Source organism: Sinohyriopsis cumingii, chromosome 2, assembly GCF_028554795.1.
Source record: "Sinohyriopsis cumingii isolate HCF-2022 chromosome 2, ASM2855479v2, whole genome shotgun sequence".
In the NCBI taxonomy this organism is placed as follows: Eukaryota; Metazoa; Mollusca; class Bivalvia; order Unionida; family Unionidae; genus Sinohyriopsis; species Sinohyriopsis cumingii.
The window spans coordinates 105,777,204-105,791,028 of record NC_142962.1 but is presented as its reverse complement, the minus strand read 5'-3'; the positions used below and the strand labels follow the sequence as shown (position 1 = coordinate 105,791,028).

The 13,825-nt window shown below is 34.0% G+C and overlaps 1 protein-coding gene across 1 annotated transcript; it reads left to right on the top strand.

The window, feature by feature from the left end:
• Nucleotides 1-255: 255 nt before the first annotated feature.
• On the top strand, nt 256-13,825 carry LOC149805558 (calmodulin-like). The gene is made up of 5 exons (XM_089936409.1): nt 256-352; nt 7,186-7,216; nt 10,673-10,816; nt 11,895-12,140; nt 12,954-13,825. Exons 1-5 carry the CDS (start codon nt 350-352, stop codon nt 12,980-12,982), a joined length of 453 nt encoding a protein of 150 aa, XP_089792535.1. The 5' UTR covers nt 256-349; the 3' UTR covers nt 12,983-13,825.

Sequence of the window (13,825 nt, the reverse complement as noted above, 5' to 3'; positions counted from 1 at the left end):
CAGAATGATTCAGAAAAAAGAGAATGTGGTTGTTCGTTTCATTTTAATCACAACGAATTCAATGCTTGTTAATGGATTGAATGAATTAACTGAGTACCTATATTTAAGTTTACCATACAAAATAGTCGTATGGCATATCCAATTTCTCCAATGAAGAATGTTGTATTGAATGAAATTCATTGTGCCGTTTGCCCATTGTTGCGATAAATAACTAGAAAGAGATAGCTTTACTTTTTATCGGTCTTTATTTGATGCAAACTTTATACACATGTAGTGCTTTAAAGAACACGAAAACGCTGCTCGAAGTACAGTCAGTGAAAATCAATCTGAAACTATAGTGACTAGAAGAATGGTAAGTTTATTACTACAGGAGGTAAACAAGTTAGTACTGATGTCTGTATGTCTGTCTGTCGTATAATTATATGTTTCTATGTCTGCCTGCATACTGTATGTTGTTAAATAGATACATAGAAAAGATTTTGAGGATCGAATGTTTTATTATTTGTGACATGAAAACTGTACTTAAGATTTAAATATACTGAGATACTCCATATTATTATTTACGGCAAGGGAAGCCTTTTGTATTAAGTTTTATGAAACAAAAAAGTTTTCAAATGTATGTAATACGATGTATCACACAACTCATTATAGTATATAAGTAAAGCGGTGTCTGAAGTGCGTGTAATACAATCTATCACACAGTTCGATTATATTATAAAGAAAAAAATCGTCAGAAAGGTACAACGACAAACTCTTTTACTGCACAGTGTTCTGAAAAATAAAAATGGAAGAAGTGACAAGAAATTATATCAATCCTAGAACGATTCTTAAATTAAGTATCATTATGAGCATATTATCCAATACATCATTTTGATATCACCTGTGTATCACAGAACACCTGTGTATCACAGAACACAAGTACCAAAGTCTAATGAACAGCTATTAACCGAAAATTATTTAAACCGGTAGAAGGGATATAATAAATTTGATGAATGGTAGAATTAAATCTTGGTCATATTATTGCATGCATATATCTAAAACACATAAAAATACTGAAATTGCGTTTGGTAAAGGAATTCTTGTCGTTATCTTCCAAATACATCCGTTGTTCTGGACTAAGTACACTGTATGACGTCATAGTCAAAAGAGAGTCACGTTTCAGGAAGATCAACATGGACCCATCACTGGACGATATGGAGCTTAGTAGAATGTATTATTGATCTGATATTTTGTCCTTGATTTCAATGCTTCGTTATAATTGAAATGTTATTAAAGAAACTGCTTAATTAATCGACTTCGTAATTAATTACCGTAAGGTTTTATCTGCGACCACGTAGGTCTTTGAGAATTTTCTGGATGTTATTCTTGCGGCGATACAATTTTGTGTATGTGTGTGTGATTTGGATTTTTAACGTAGCTTTAACAGTTTTTCAGTCATATCGCTACGATGTCTGCAGTGTTGCAGTTTATAGTGATATATAGCACTGGGGCATCATGTCGCAGACATGTAGCATGATGTTCAACCCAGTCACATTATCCTGACACCAGGGCGACCAGTTCTAACACTAACCTCTTAATGCTGAGCGCCAAGCGAGGCAGCTGTTAGTACCATTTTTGTAAGTTTTTGGTATGACTTGTCCAGAGATCGAACCCACGACCTCCCGCATCCGAAGCGGACGCTCTAACCACTAGCGATTCAGTTTTAAAATTAACACACATTTTTCTGTACTTTGGGTTGTTTGCACCATCATACTCAATAGCGCATTTAGTTAAGTCAATGTTGGTGTGTCGATTTAAAACCCTGGGTTTTAAGCCCATGAGAGACTGGCCTGCATTTTTCTTGTTTCTTCAGTGCTTTTGAAGAAGAACCGGGTATTATGTTGTTCTTTGTGCGTTCGTGATGTCGTGCAAGTTCTAATACAACGTTCAAGTTATGCACGAAATATATTTTTAAGACTAGATTGTAGATATGCATAACTTAGTTTTTGCATTTGATCCACATATAAAGGGTGGAGCTAAGGGTGGGGTTGAGATGTGCTCCCCGCAACATACACACACGTACGCACGCATGAACCCAAAAACACATGTATGTATGTATGTATGTATGTATATATGTATGTACGTATGTGTGTACGTATGAGTGTATGTATGTATGTACGTATGTGTGTACGTATGAGTGTATGTATGTATGTATGTATGTATGTAACTGTTCATTTGTAAACACTTAAAGCCCAACCTTAATTCAGAAATCAGTGAGAGAAGCAAACAACTGTTTATTTTTTTATCTTATTCTTAGACTAAAATGATTGGTTTTTGTCTAGGTGCTTTTATACGCAAATACGTCTCGAAGGTTCTGGAAAATTGACCCGCATCCGGGAATTTGTTTTGCGTATCGAGTTACTGTATAATCATTGTTTATATAGATTTTTCTCAGGCTTAAATAACTTGATATCAAGGTGTTCGTTTGTTTGTGACCAGTTTGGGGAATTATATTTTAATGTTTATTCGAATTATTTGGATTTTAAAGAGTAATTCTTTTTCCTGGGAAGTTTTGAGCATTAATACAAAATTCGTGGAGAAAGACATTTCATTAATTCAAACACCGGATTATTGTTTGTGAATAATACAGAACCGTAGACATTCCAACACCACAAAGGATACACTATACATTATTCTTTGATTATTTTTGGATTTGATTCTTAAAACCGTAAGTTCTTTTTTGTTCATTTTTACAGTAATTTTGCAGGAAAATAAATTGTTTTAAAATTTTTAAAGCTTGTAGTTTCCACTCTTTCTTATGTTGCTGTTTATTCGAGCCTAAACACGTAACATACAAATTGGGTGCTCGTCCTCGGATTATTTTGAATTTTGGCTAAAATATTTAAGAAAATTTGAAATCCACTGGTTTTTGAAATCTTTAGTGAAATCGGCAAGCGTTTTCTAAATGTCATCAAGAGTGGAAACTTTTCTTTCAAGTCCTACACAGGACCAATTAGACCTTTTCAAAATAGATGAATTAATTCAACTTGTCAGAAAATATGATCTTTTCTTTCAAGTCCTACACAGGACCAATTAGACCTTTTCAAAACAGATGAATTAATTCAACTTGTCAGAAAATATGATCTTTTCTTTCAAGTCCTACACAGGACCAATTAGACCTTTTCAAAAAAGATGAATTAATTCAACTTGTCAGAAAATATGATCTTTTCTTTCAAGTCCTACACAGGACCAATTAGACCTTTTCAAAATAGATGAATTAATTCAACTTGTCAGAATATATGATCTTTTCTTTCAAGTCCTACACAGGACCAATTAGACCTTTTCAAAATAGATGAATTAATTCAACTTGTCAGAATATATGATCTTTTCTTTCAAGTCCTACACAGGACCAATTAGACCTTTTCAAAATAGATGAATTAATTCAACTTGTCAGAATATATGATCTTTTCTTTCAAGTCCTACACAGGACCAATTAGACCTTTTCAAAATAGATGAATTAATTCAACTTGTCAGAATATATGATCTTTTCTTTCAAGTCCTACACAGGACCAATTAGACCTTTTCAAAAAAGATGAATTAATTCAACTTGTCAGAATATATGATATTTTCTTTCAAGTTCTACACAGGACCAATTAGACCTTTTCAAAATAGATGAATTAATTCAACTTGTCAGAAAATATGATCTTTTCTTTCAAGTCCTACACAGGACCAATTAGACCTTTTCAAAATAGATGAATTAATTCAACTTGTCAGAAAATATGATCTTTTCTTTCAAGTCCTACACGGGACCAATTAGACCTTTTCAAAAAAGATGAATTAATTCAACTTGTCAGAATATATGATCTTTTCTTTCAAGTCCTACACAGGACCAATTAGACCTTTTCAAAATAGATGAATTAATTCAACTTGTCAGAATATATGATCTTTTCTTTCAAGTCCTACACAGGACCAATTAGACCTTTTCAAAATAGATGAATTAATTCAACTTGTCAGAATATATGATCTTTTCTTTCAAGTCCTACACAGGACCAATTAGACCTTTTCAAAATAGATGAATTAATTCAACTTGTCAGAAAATATGATCTTTTCTTTCAAGTCCTACACAGGACCAATTAGACCTTTTCAAAATAGATGAATTAATTCAACTTGTCAGAATATATGATCTTTTCTTTCAAGTCCTACACAGGACCAATTAGACCTTTTCAAAATAGATGAATTAATTCAACTTGTCAGAAAATATGATCTTTTCTTTCAAGTCCTACACAGGACCAATTAGACCTTTTCGAAATAGATGAATTAATTCAACTTGTCAGAATATATGATCTTTTCTTTCAAGTCCTACACAGGACCAATTAGACCTTTTCAAAATAGATGAATTAATTCAACTTGTCAGAATATATGGTCTTTCTGAGGTAAAGACATCCTTAAGGAATCAAGAAATAAAAGATATTGTGGTCCAGTACTTGGTATAAAAGAATGTTTGGGTTAAAAGTGCATTGGTTTCGATAAGTAAGTCTATATCAGACTCGGGCATAAATGTGCAGGAATTAGAATTAAAATACAAGATGGAATTCGAGTTGAGAAAGCTGGAACTTCAGAAAAATAAAGAAGAAAAACAAATCCAAATGCCGTTACAAGAAAAACAAGTGCAGTTACAATATGAGAGAAAGAGGAGAGAGAGAGAGAGAGAGAGACAGAGAGAGAGAGACAGAGAGAGACAGAGAGAGAGAGAGAGAGAGAGAGGAAAGAGAGAAAGAAAAACAAATGTAATCAGAAGAAAGAGAGAAAGAAAGACAAATGCAGTTACAGTTGGAGAAGGAGGAAGAACAACAAACGGATGAAATTATAAGAAAGAAGCTGTACAAACTCATGTCGAAATTGATAGAGAAAAAGAGCAGTTATTTGATAGATGGTTCTTAGCCAAGAAAGTTGAATAAGATTACAAAAGCCTCATATAACACTCATTTGTCGTCGAACAGGGAAATGATCATGAGATCTCATGTTTGCTTCAAAGGGCCATTAGTGAAACTGAAGCCACTGACGTTCCTGTTTGTTATTTCATTAAAAATGGAATACTTATGAAGAAAATGGAGACCTCCCGAGGTACCTGCTGTGATGAGTGGTCAGTGAACTTTCAAACTCTAGTCCAGAACTTTCCAGACAGGAAATAAATAGTCTTGATTAAGTTTCCAATTTTAAGTATAAGTTGTCAACGGCTTGTGAGGTCGCAATAGCAAGTCTGCACTCTACTCAATCAAAAATAAAGTCAAGATATGATAAAACTCGAAGGAAAGGAGTTTTCAACCTGGTGATAGAGTCCTGGCTCTCTTGCCCATACCACAAAATCATCTTCAGGCCAAGTATTATGGTCCCTACACAGTTGACAGGAACGTAAAAGATTTAAATTACATTATTAAAACTCCTGGGAGGGGAACACAAAAACGACTCTGCGACATAAGCATGCTTAAAGACTATATTGAAAGAGACAGCCACGTTAAATATGCAATTAATTTAGTTGTACCTGTCCCACTCATTGAAGATTTAAGTGAATGAATATCATCGGATTCTACTAATATTGGAGTGACAAATCTTCAGAATTCAGAAATTATGAAAGATCTAGAAGCGTTTACATTTGCAAGAGCAAGAAAGAAATGAACTTAAACAGTTATTATATGGATATGAGCACTTATTTCCAGATGTTCCTACAAGAACAAACCAACTTTTCCATGACGTTGAAATTGTAAATTCTAAATCTGTGAAACAACACCCGTAGAGGATGAATCCTCTCAAACAGGAATGCTTGAGAAAATAAATTCAATATTTGCTGGAGAATGATTTTATAGAGCCCAGTAAAAGTAACTGGAGTTCACCATGCAGACTTGTTCCAAAACCAGGTAGAAATTTAAATTAATTTAAAAGTGAGTTCTGCCGTGCTAGTGTAACTTTCTTTAGGACATATTGCGGGGCATGGAAAAGTTAAGCGAATAGTAAAAACTAAACAACTGATGCGATTTTTCGGTATGGCTGAATACTATCGGAATTTTTTTCTCCAATTTTTCTTTAATTGTTGAACCCCTGACAAATTTATTGAGTAAGAAAAACAAGTTTCTTTGGATAGAAAAAATGTCAGGAGTCTTTTGACAAATTAAAGGCCGTACTTAAAAGTGCGCCAGTTCTTATAGCTCCAAATTTCAGCCAATCATTTAAACTGTCTGTTGATGCAAGTGATGGGGTTGGAGCGATTTTGATTCAAGAAGACGAAAATGGTATTGATCATCCAGTGTGCTATTTTTCTAAGAAATTAAGTAAGCACCGATGAAATTGTTTAACAATTGAGAAGGAATGTTTGGCTTTGATAATGACATTCCAACATTTTGAAGTTTAGATTAGTTCAGCTCCTTTTTCGATTACTGTGTTTAGTGACCACAACTCCCTTACTTTCATCGGCAAGATGAACAATAAAAATCAAAGACTACTAAGGTGGAGTTTGTTGTTACGGGAATATTATATAAACATCAGACACATCAAGGGGAAAGATAATTTAATAGCCGATGTACTTTCCCGTGTATAACAATTTATTATTTCATGTACACTGTGTGTAATTTAAAAGAGTTCTTTTTAATCTCATGTATACTTAATCTATGGTAAAAAGCAAAGCTTTATCAATACAAATCTTTATATATATATATATATATATATATATATATATATATATATATATATATATATATATATATATATATATATATATATATATATATATATATATATATATATATATATATATATATATATATATGGGGAAGTGTAACGTATATTTGATTTAATTTATATTTGATTTAATTTAATTGTAAGTTATAAAATCATTTTATTTTTAATTTCATTATATGCAAAAATAATGTTTACTTCTGTCATTGATTTCTGAATTAAGGTCGGGAACAAGGTCAGCTTTAACTGTTCACCAATAAACATTCAAAGTCAAACTTTTTTCTGAAAAAGTATCGAGCTGACTTTTGTCGCAGTACCTATCCATGCCTCTTCTACCCCACACCTTCCGCCGCGACAATTAGCTATAGGTGGTGGTGGGACTAATAAGGGCAACGGGGTAAATTTTTATGACAAACACTTTATTATTATTATTATTATTATTATTATTATTATTATTATTATTATTATTTAAATCAGGCAGAACATTTGACAGAGGAAGAAATTGAAGGTAAGCAAAATTAATCAATTGGCAGATTTTCAAACAAGGATTCCAGTTCATCAGGTATGGCTGAAAAATTGTTAAAGCTACGTTAAAAATCCAAATCACACACACACACACACACACACACACACACACACGCACACACACTTCACCAGGTAGGTGGCACTGTCTCTGATACAGAGGTGAATTATAGGATGGGGTATCTGTCGACCGTCGAACCTTTTTTTGTTCTGTCTACCCAGTTTTAGCGAAAAATAAAGAAAACTGGTAATTTTTAAATCTTTAAAATCTATCCCCCCCCCAACACAAAAAAATCGTGGATCTGCCCCTGTTGCAATACTGTATATAATGTTGTTAAAATAACCCAAGTACCAAAGTTGCAAATAAGAAACTTATGCATGCGTTAACAAACTTTGTCATTATTATAACACATGGTTCTTTATACTCTGGCCAAAAATGATAGATTCTCAGCAAGTTACTCTAATTGCAGTAGTGAAATATAAGTCGATTACAACCGCAATCAAAATAGAGCCTGATTTGCCGGCAGATCAGGGGTCAATATTGTTTGTTCTACTGAATACTGCTAACAAACTACTGACCCAGATCTGATGACACATTATGCGTACACATATTTGGGTGCTTGCAGTTTGCATTAGGAGTCGACTTACAAGCGAGTTCATACGGTATGTGTTGAATGCACATAGCAACAACAGAGACAGAATAGTACAAATATACCCCACGATTAATATAAGCGTTTTAAATATAGAAACCAATTACCATAGTGATAATTTAATTTTAAATTTATTAAATGAGTTGAATAATTGTAACATTTTTGCAAACCCCAAGATTATCTTAAAGGTTTCAGTAAACTGTGTAAACTATGCGATGATATAAAACTATATATATATATATATATATATATATATATATATATATATATATATATAGAGAGAGAGAGAGAGAGAGAGAGAGAGAGAGAGAGAGAGAGAGAGAGAGAGAGAGAGAGAGAGAGAGAGAGAGAGAGAGAGAGAGAGAGAGAGTTTTATTGCATGGCAAAGCAGGTTAATATGTTGTCAAATATAACGCTGAAAATAGTAAAATGATATCACTTTTATAATACTTGGACGGTTATAACATTAATAAGTTTACGTCATATATATTATTATATGCTCATTTTTTTCCCCGTTAGCTTTACATTGTCAGAATCGTTCAATATTCCCCGATACTGAACGCGCGCGACAATACACATATATCATTCACGTGGATAAAGGAACTACTTTCTTTTGTAAACAAACAATGGACTCAGACGCCAGCACTTTTGATTTGTAGACAGATCATGTACACTCGCGTAAGAGGCTCTTTACGTTGTGGTTGTTTAAATTTGTTTCTGAATGAACTAAAACATGTTTTGTGGACTGCAAAAAAAAAACAAGCTGTTTTGGCACATTCCGCGTTGATACAATGTTTTGGATTTAGGCTAGCTACATTATATAAATGACGGAAGATTAGGTCATTACAAATACCATACAAGTGACAAGGCATATACTGTTTTCTTTAGCTGGTGATAAGAATGGCAAAATAAAATATACTTACAGTTTTACATCCTGAATTTCCTCAAAATGTATTTTCTTAATTCTGCAATTCCGAATTACATGAGCCATGTCATCGGTTTTCAATCTGGATTACACTTCGAAATTGTGCTGTAATTTCGATGATACGTGCAATTGCATCCTCCTTATTGCACTCAAAATGAAATAAGCATTAAATTCCATAGCGTCTTTTTGATAATTACAATTGAAAGACTTAATATTTTCCCCACATTTTGATTTAAAACATTCAATGACAGAAACAGACATATTTGCAGACGTAAACACGCTTCTCCCGAACCACTTCAATCCGATGTATTTCATGTATAATTTGCACAGATGAATCCAGTCCAAAATCACAAACTTTCGTCGAATCGAAACAAAATACCAAAATATATTCATTCCAGATCAAGTGGAACAGTTGTTGCAATGCGCATTCATTCATAACATGACTGCAAATTTCAATTTTAACTAGACACGCCATTTTCTTTCGAAAGTTATGTCGAGCGCGCGACTAAGTTCAAATTTATCTGGCAGGAGTTATGTGCGCATTAATAATGATGTCATTGTGTAATGACAAATCTGCGCTTGTATATTTAGTTTGGAATACGGCATTCATTCATTTACGTTGTTTCTTGTAGTGTATTTTGTTTATATAATTAAACCTTAGGTAGAATAAAAAAATGAGCATATAATAAATAGGTTACTGCATTTGTATGGGAAAATATGAACTTGTTTTGTCGGAGGGATATACTGCACTCACAAGTTCGCGCAGTATTTCATCCAAAAAACTCGTTCATATTTTCCCATACAAATGCAGTAACCTATAAATATTGAATACATAAATTGTGAATATTACGTGAACGCTCAATTGAAATAAAATTGTTTAAACGAATTAGATAATTTCTATGTCTTACTAGCCTTGGCGAACACACGATTGAAATTACTGGACGATTTTCATAAATGTCATTTAAAATGAGGCCAGATCTAAGACTAAATTTATTTGCATAACTGAAGATGCCGGTTATATTTTACCGAGCAGAAGAATTGTGTATTTTGTGCGTGTCTGCGTGCGTGCGTGCGTATGTATGTATGTATGTATGCATTTATGCATGCATGCATGTATGGATGTATGCATGTATGTGTATGGATGTATGCATGTATGTGTGTGTGTGTGTGTGTGTGTGTGTGTGAGAGAGAGAGAGAGAGAGAGAGAGAGAGAGAGAGAGAGATTTGGATTTTTAACGTAGCTTTAACAATTTGTCAGTCATATCGCTGCGATGTCTGCAGTGTGACAGTTTATAGTGATGTCTAGCACTGGGGCATCATGTCGCAGACATGTAGCATGATGTCCCACCCAGTCACATTATCCTGACACCTGGCCGACCAGTCCTAGCACTAATCTCCTAATGCTCAACGCCAAGCGAGGCAGCTGTTAGCACCATTTTTGTAAGTCTTTGGTATGACTCGGCCGGGGATAGAACCCACGACCTCCCGCATCCGAGGCGAATTGTGTATTGAGATGACTTAGGAAACATTCAGATGCCCCGGTCGTTACGCCTTTCACATGCACAATATAATGAAGTCATTTATATTATCTTGAGGCGTTACTACGTGTGTTACAGACATGGAAATTTTATGGGTTCTTAACCGTAAATAACCATGAAGTTTTGTGATAATAGTAGTTTATGAAACCTCTCTTCAGAGACATTATGTGCTTACTTCCATTCAATTGACTTTGCAGCTTTATATCTCTGCACACCATGCAAATTTAAGCGACCTGTTTAAGTTATGTTCAACGCTATGTCTTGCCATTTGATACACCCATACACCGATATCCTATTTCTTTTCTCCATGTTTGTTTCTGTTGATACAGAATACTACGAAGCATTTAAGCTTCTTGATAGTGAGGAAAATGGAACCATCACTACCAAAGAACTAGGAGCAGCAATGAGGTCCCTGGGGCAGAATCTAACGGAGGCCGAACTTAGAGATATGATCAGGGATATGAACAAAGATGGTAAATTTTATTTTGAGTGTTATGACTAATAGATAAGGGTCAGATAATTAGTGTAATTCGTATGGTAATATGTATAACTAGTACGGTTGTATCTATAACTAGTGTTGTCTTATCCGTGACAAGCATGGTTATATCTGTAAGCAATATGGCTATATCTGTAATTAGCATGGTTATATCTGTAACTAGTATGGTTATATCTGAAACTAGTATGACTATATGTGTAACTAGTATGGTTATATATGCAACTAGTATGGTTATACCTGTAACTAGTAGGGCTATATCTGTAAATAGTATGGCTATATCTGTAATTAGTATGGCTATATCTGTAACTAGTATGGCTATATTTGTAACTTTCATGGCTATATCTGTTACTAGTATGGTTATATCTGTAACTAGTATGGTTATATATGCAACTAGTATGATTATACATGTAACTAGTATGGCTATATTTGTAACTAATATGGCTAAATCTGTAAATAGTATGGCTATATGTGTAACTAGTATGGCTATATGTGTAACTAGTATGGTCATATATGCAACTAGTATGGTTATACCTGTAACTAATATGGCTAAATCTGTAAATAGTATGGCTATATCTGTAACTAGTATGGCTATATGTGTAACTAGTATGGTCATATATGCAACTAGTATGGTTATACCTGTAACTAATATGGCTATATCTTTGAAAACGAAATTCAAGTCACTATACTAAAATAATCTATGTAAGCGTGTTAAGTTATTTTAAGAGAATTTACCAATGACATGTCAATGTTAATGACATAAACGAGGACAGTACGTCAAAATAAGGTTCTGAATTTGAAGGATGAAGACGGACTTTTCTTTCAAATGAAAGAGAAATATCATCTCAGAATATCAGGGTGTAAAAACTGTAATATAATTGAAATACTTCATTTTGAAGATCCTGTCCTCATTAACAAAATCAAACCTTTTTTTATGTATGACATAAAGATATGTGATATTGTGGTTTCAAAATAAATGTATAAATTTAAAACTGAGTGAAAGCATATATGAGCGATGTCGTTACGGCTGTGAGATCTAATGTGCCTTATTTCTACAGGGGACGGCACGATAGATTTCCCTGCGTTTCTGACCATGATGGGCATGTTACAAAACAAAACGACCTACATGGAGGAAGAAATCAAAGAGGCGTTTAAAGTTCTCGACAAAGATGGCGACGGTTTCCTTAATACAGCTAAACTCCGTAGCGTGATGATTGACATCGGTGAGAAACTTACTGATGCAGAAGTTGATCAAATGATACAAGAAGCCGATGCTGACGAAGACGGACAGATCAACTACGAAGGTGCACAACCTCTCGCGTTTTTATTTAATGTAACGTTGGAGATCGACCACTTCGTTTTAAGAGAGAAGGGACGTACATGGGGTGTAAAAAATAAAAATAAATGTTCGGCCCTCAAAAAGTTTACCAGATACTTTTGATCAAATTTGTGGTAAACTGAATGGAAACTGTGTATCACAATAGTTTAAGGCAAACATATTTTGAGATAAAAGATTTTTAAAAGAAATCTTGGTTGGGAAGAAAACTTTCAGCCAACTCCACCCCGACTACCTCTAAATGGTCTGTTCCGTTAGATATAGAGGAATTTTTAGTTTATGTCAGCAAAAAACGGATTTTAATCGAAATATTTATAAAGTTCGGTTTATAATCATTCAGCAATTCTGGATATAATTGTGTGTATATAATACGTCATTATTTTCAAGGTACATCCACAGAAGACGTTTTCCTGCAAGAATGAAGGATATGTTAAGTCAATAATGTGCAATAGTATCAATCACTCAAATCAATATGAAAGGCCAGGTCATCTGTAGTTTATTAAGACAGAATCCTGAGTTCGAATTTATACTAGAATGAACGTTACAGACGATTACACAAGAAAACCTACACATTCTGTGCGCAACGCTGTATCGGTCTTCATACTTTAATTTTAAAAAAGTCATAATACGAGGAAACTGAAACAGATGAGTCAGTTTTGATAATGATGACGATAATGATGATGATAAGGGAATGACGATATGGGCTTAGTGCTGGTACTAGTGGTGTATTCGACGTCGGAACTGGTGCGTATTATTATTATTATTATTATTATCATTTCAGAATTTGTCGCAGTCTTGATGGGAAAATGATGAAGATGCACGATAAAGACCTACATACGCCCATCCCGTGGGACAGGCACATTAATCGCGCGCGCGCGCGTGTGCGTGTGTGTACGTGTGAGTGAGTGTGTGTGTATATAATTAAGATCACTGTATTGTACGCAAGTATCAGGATTTTAATTTTGAAAAATCTTCTTTCTTATCTTCCTGGATACAGACAAATATTGTTTGGATTTACTTATTGATCACTCTTAAGTTTCATCTTGTAGTACAGGAATGGGAATGGTGGGTTTAATTACACATCATGTGAGCGTTTTTTTTAAAAAGGATAGTCCCCATGAAGTTCGTTAACTTACTCATGCTGCATCGTGTATTATTACCAACACACAGCTGAACAACTTTAAAATTTGTATAAGACTGTTTGCTTCCTGAATGAGGTACATACGAACGGAATTGCAAAAATGGCTTTGCTTGCAACGTCAAAGTATTAGGAGAAGCGTCTCAACAAGCAGGATACTTTCGTTGCTAAGATTACGCTCCGCAGAGGGAGGGACCGGTATAAGGAGACGATGGTTACATTGACAACATAGAAAGCGGAGAGAATGATGGCCTACCTCTATAACCCAAATTGCAACCATCAATCACTCACCAAAGTAAAGGAAATTGAGAGTCTAAGATATACAAAGTCTTTTCTAAATAAGCAATGCATCCAGTGAAGAAAACATTGGAAATTGTTTTCCATTAAAAATCAAACTCTATGCGAATCACAAAACTGTAGAGCAGAACCTTAATTTTTTTTTAATGGTTGTGTAATCGCTTCCCACTTTTTCATATCATCATGTATTATTTTCTCAATAAAGTGGTATGCTATCA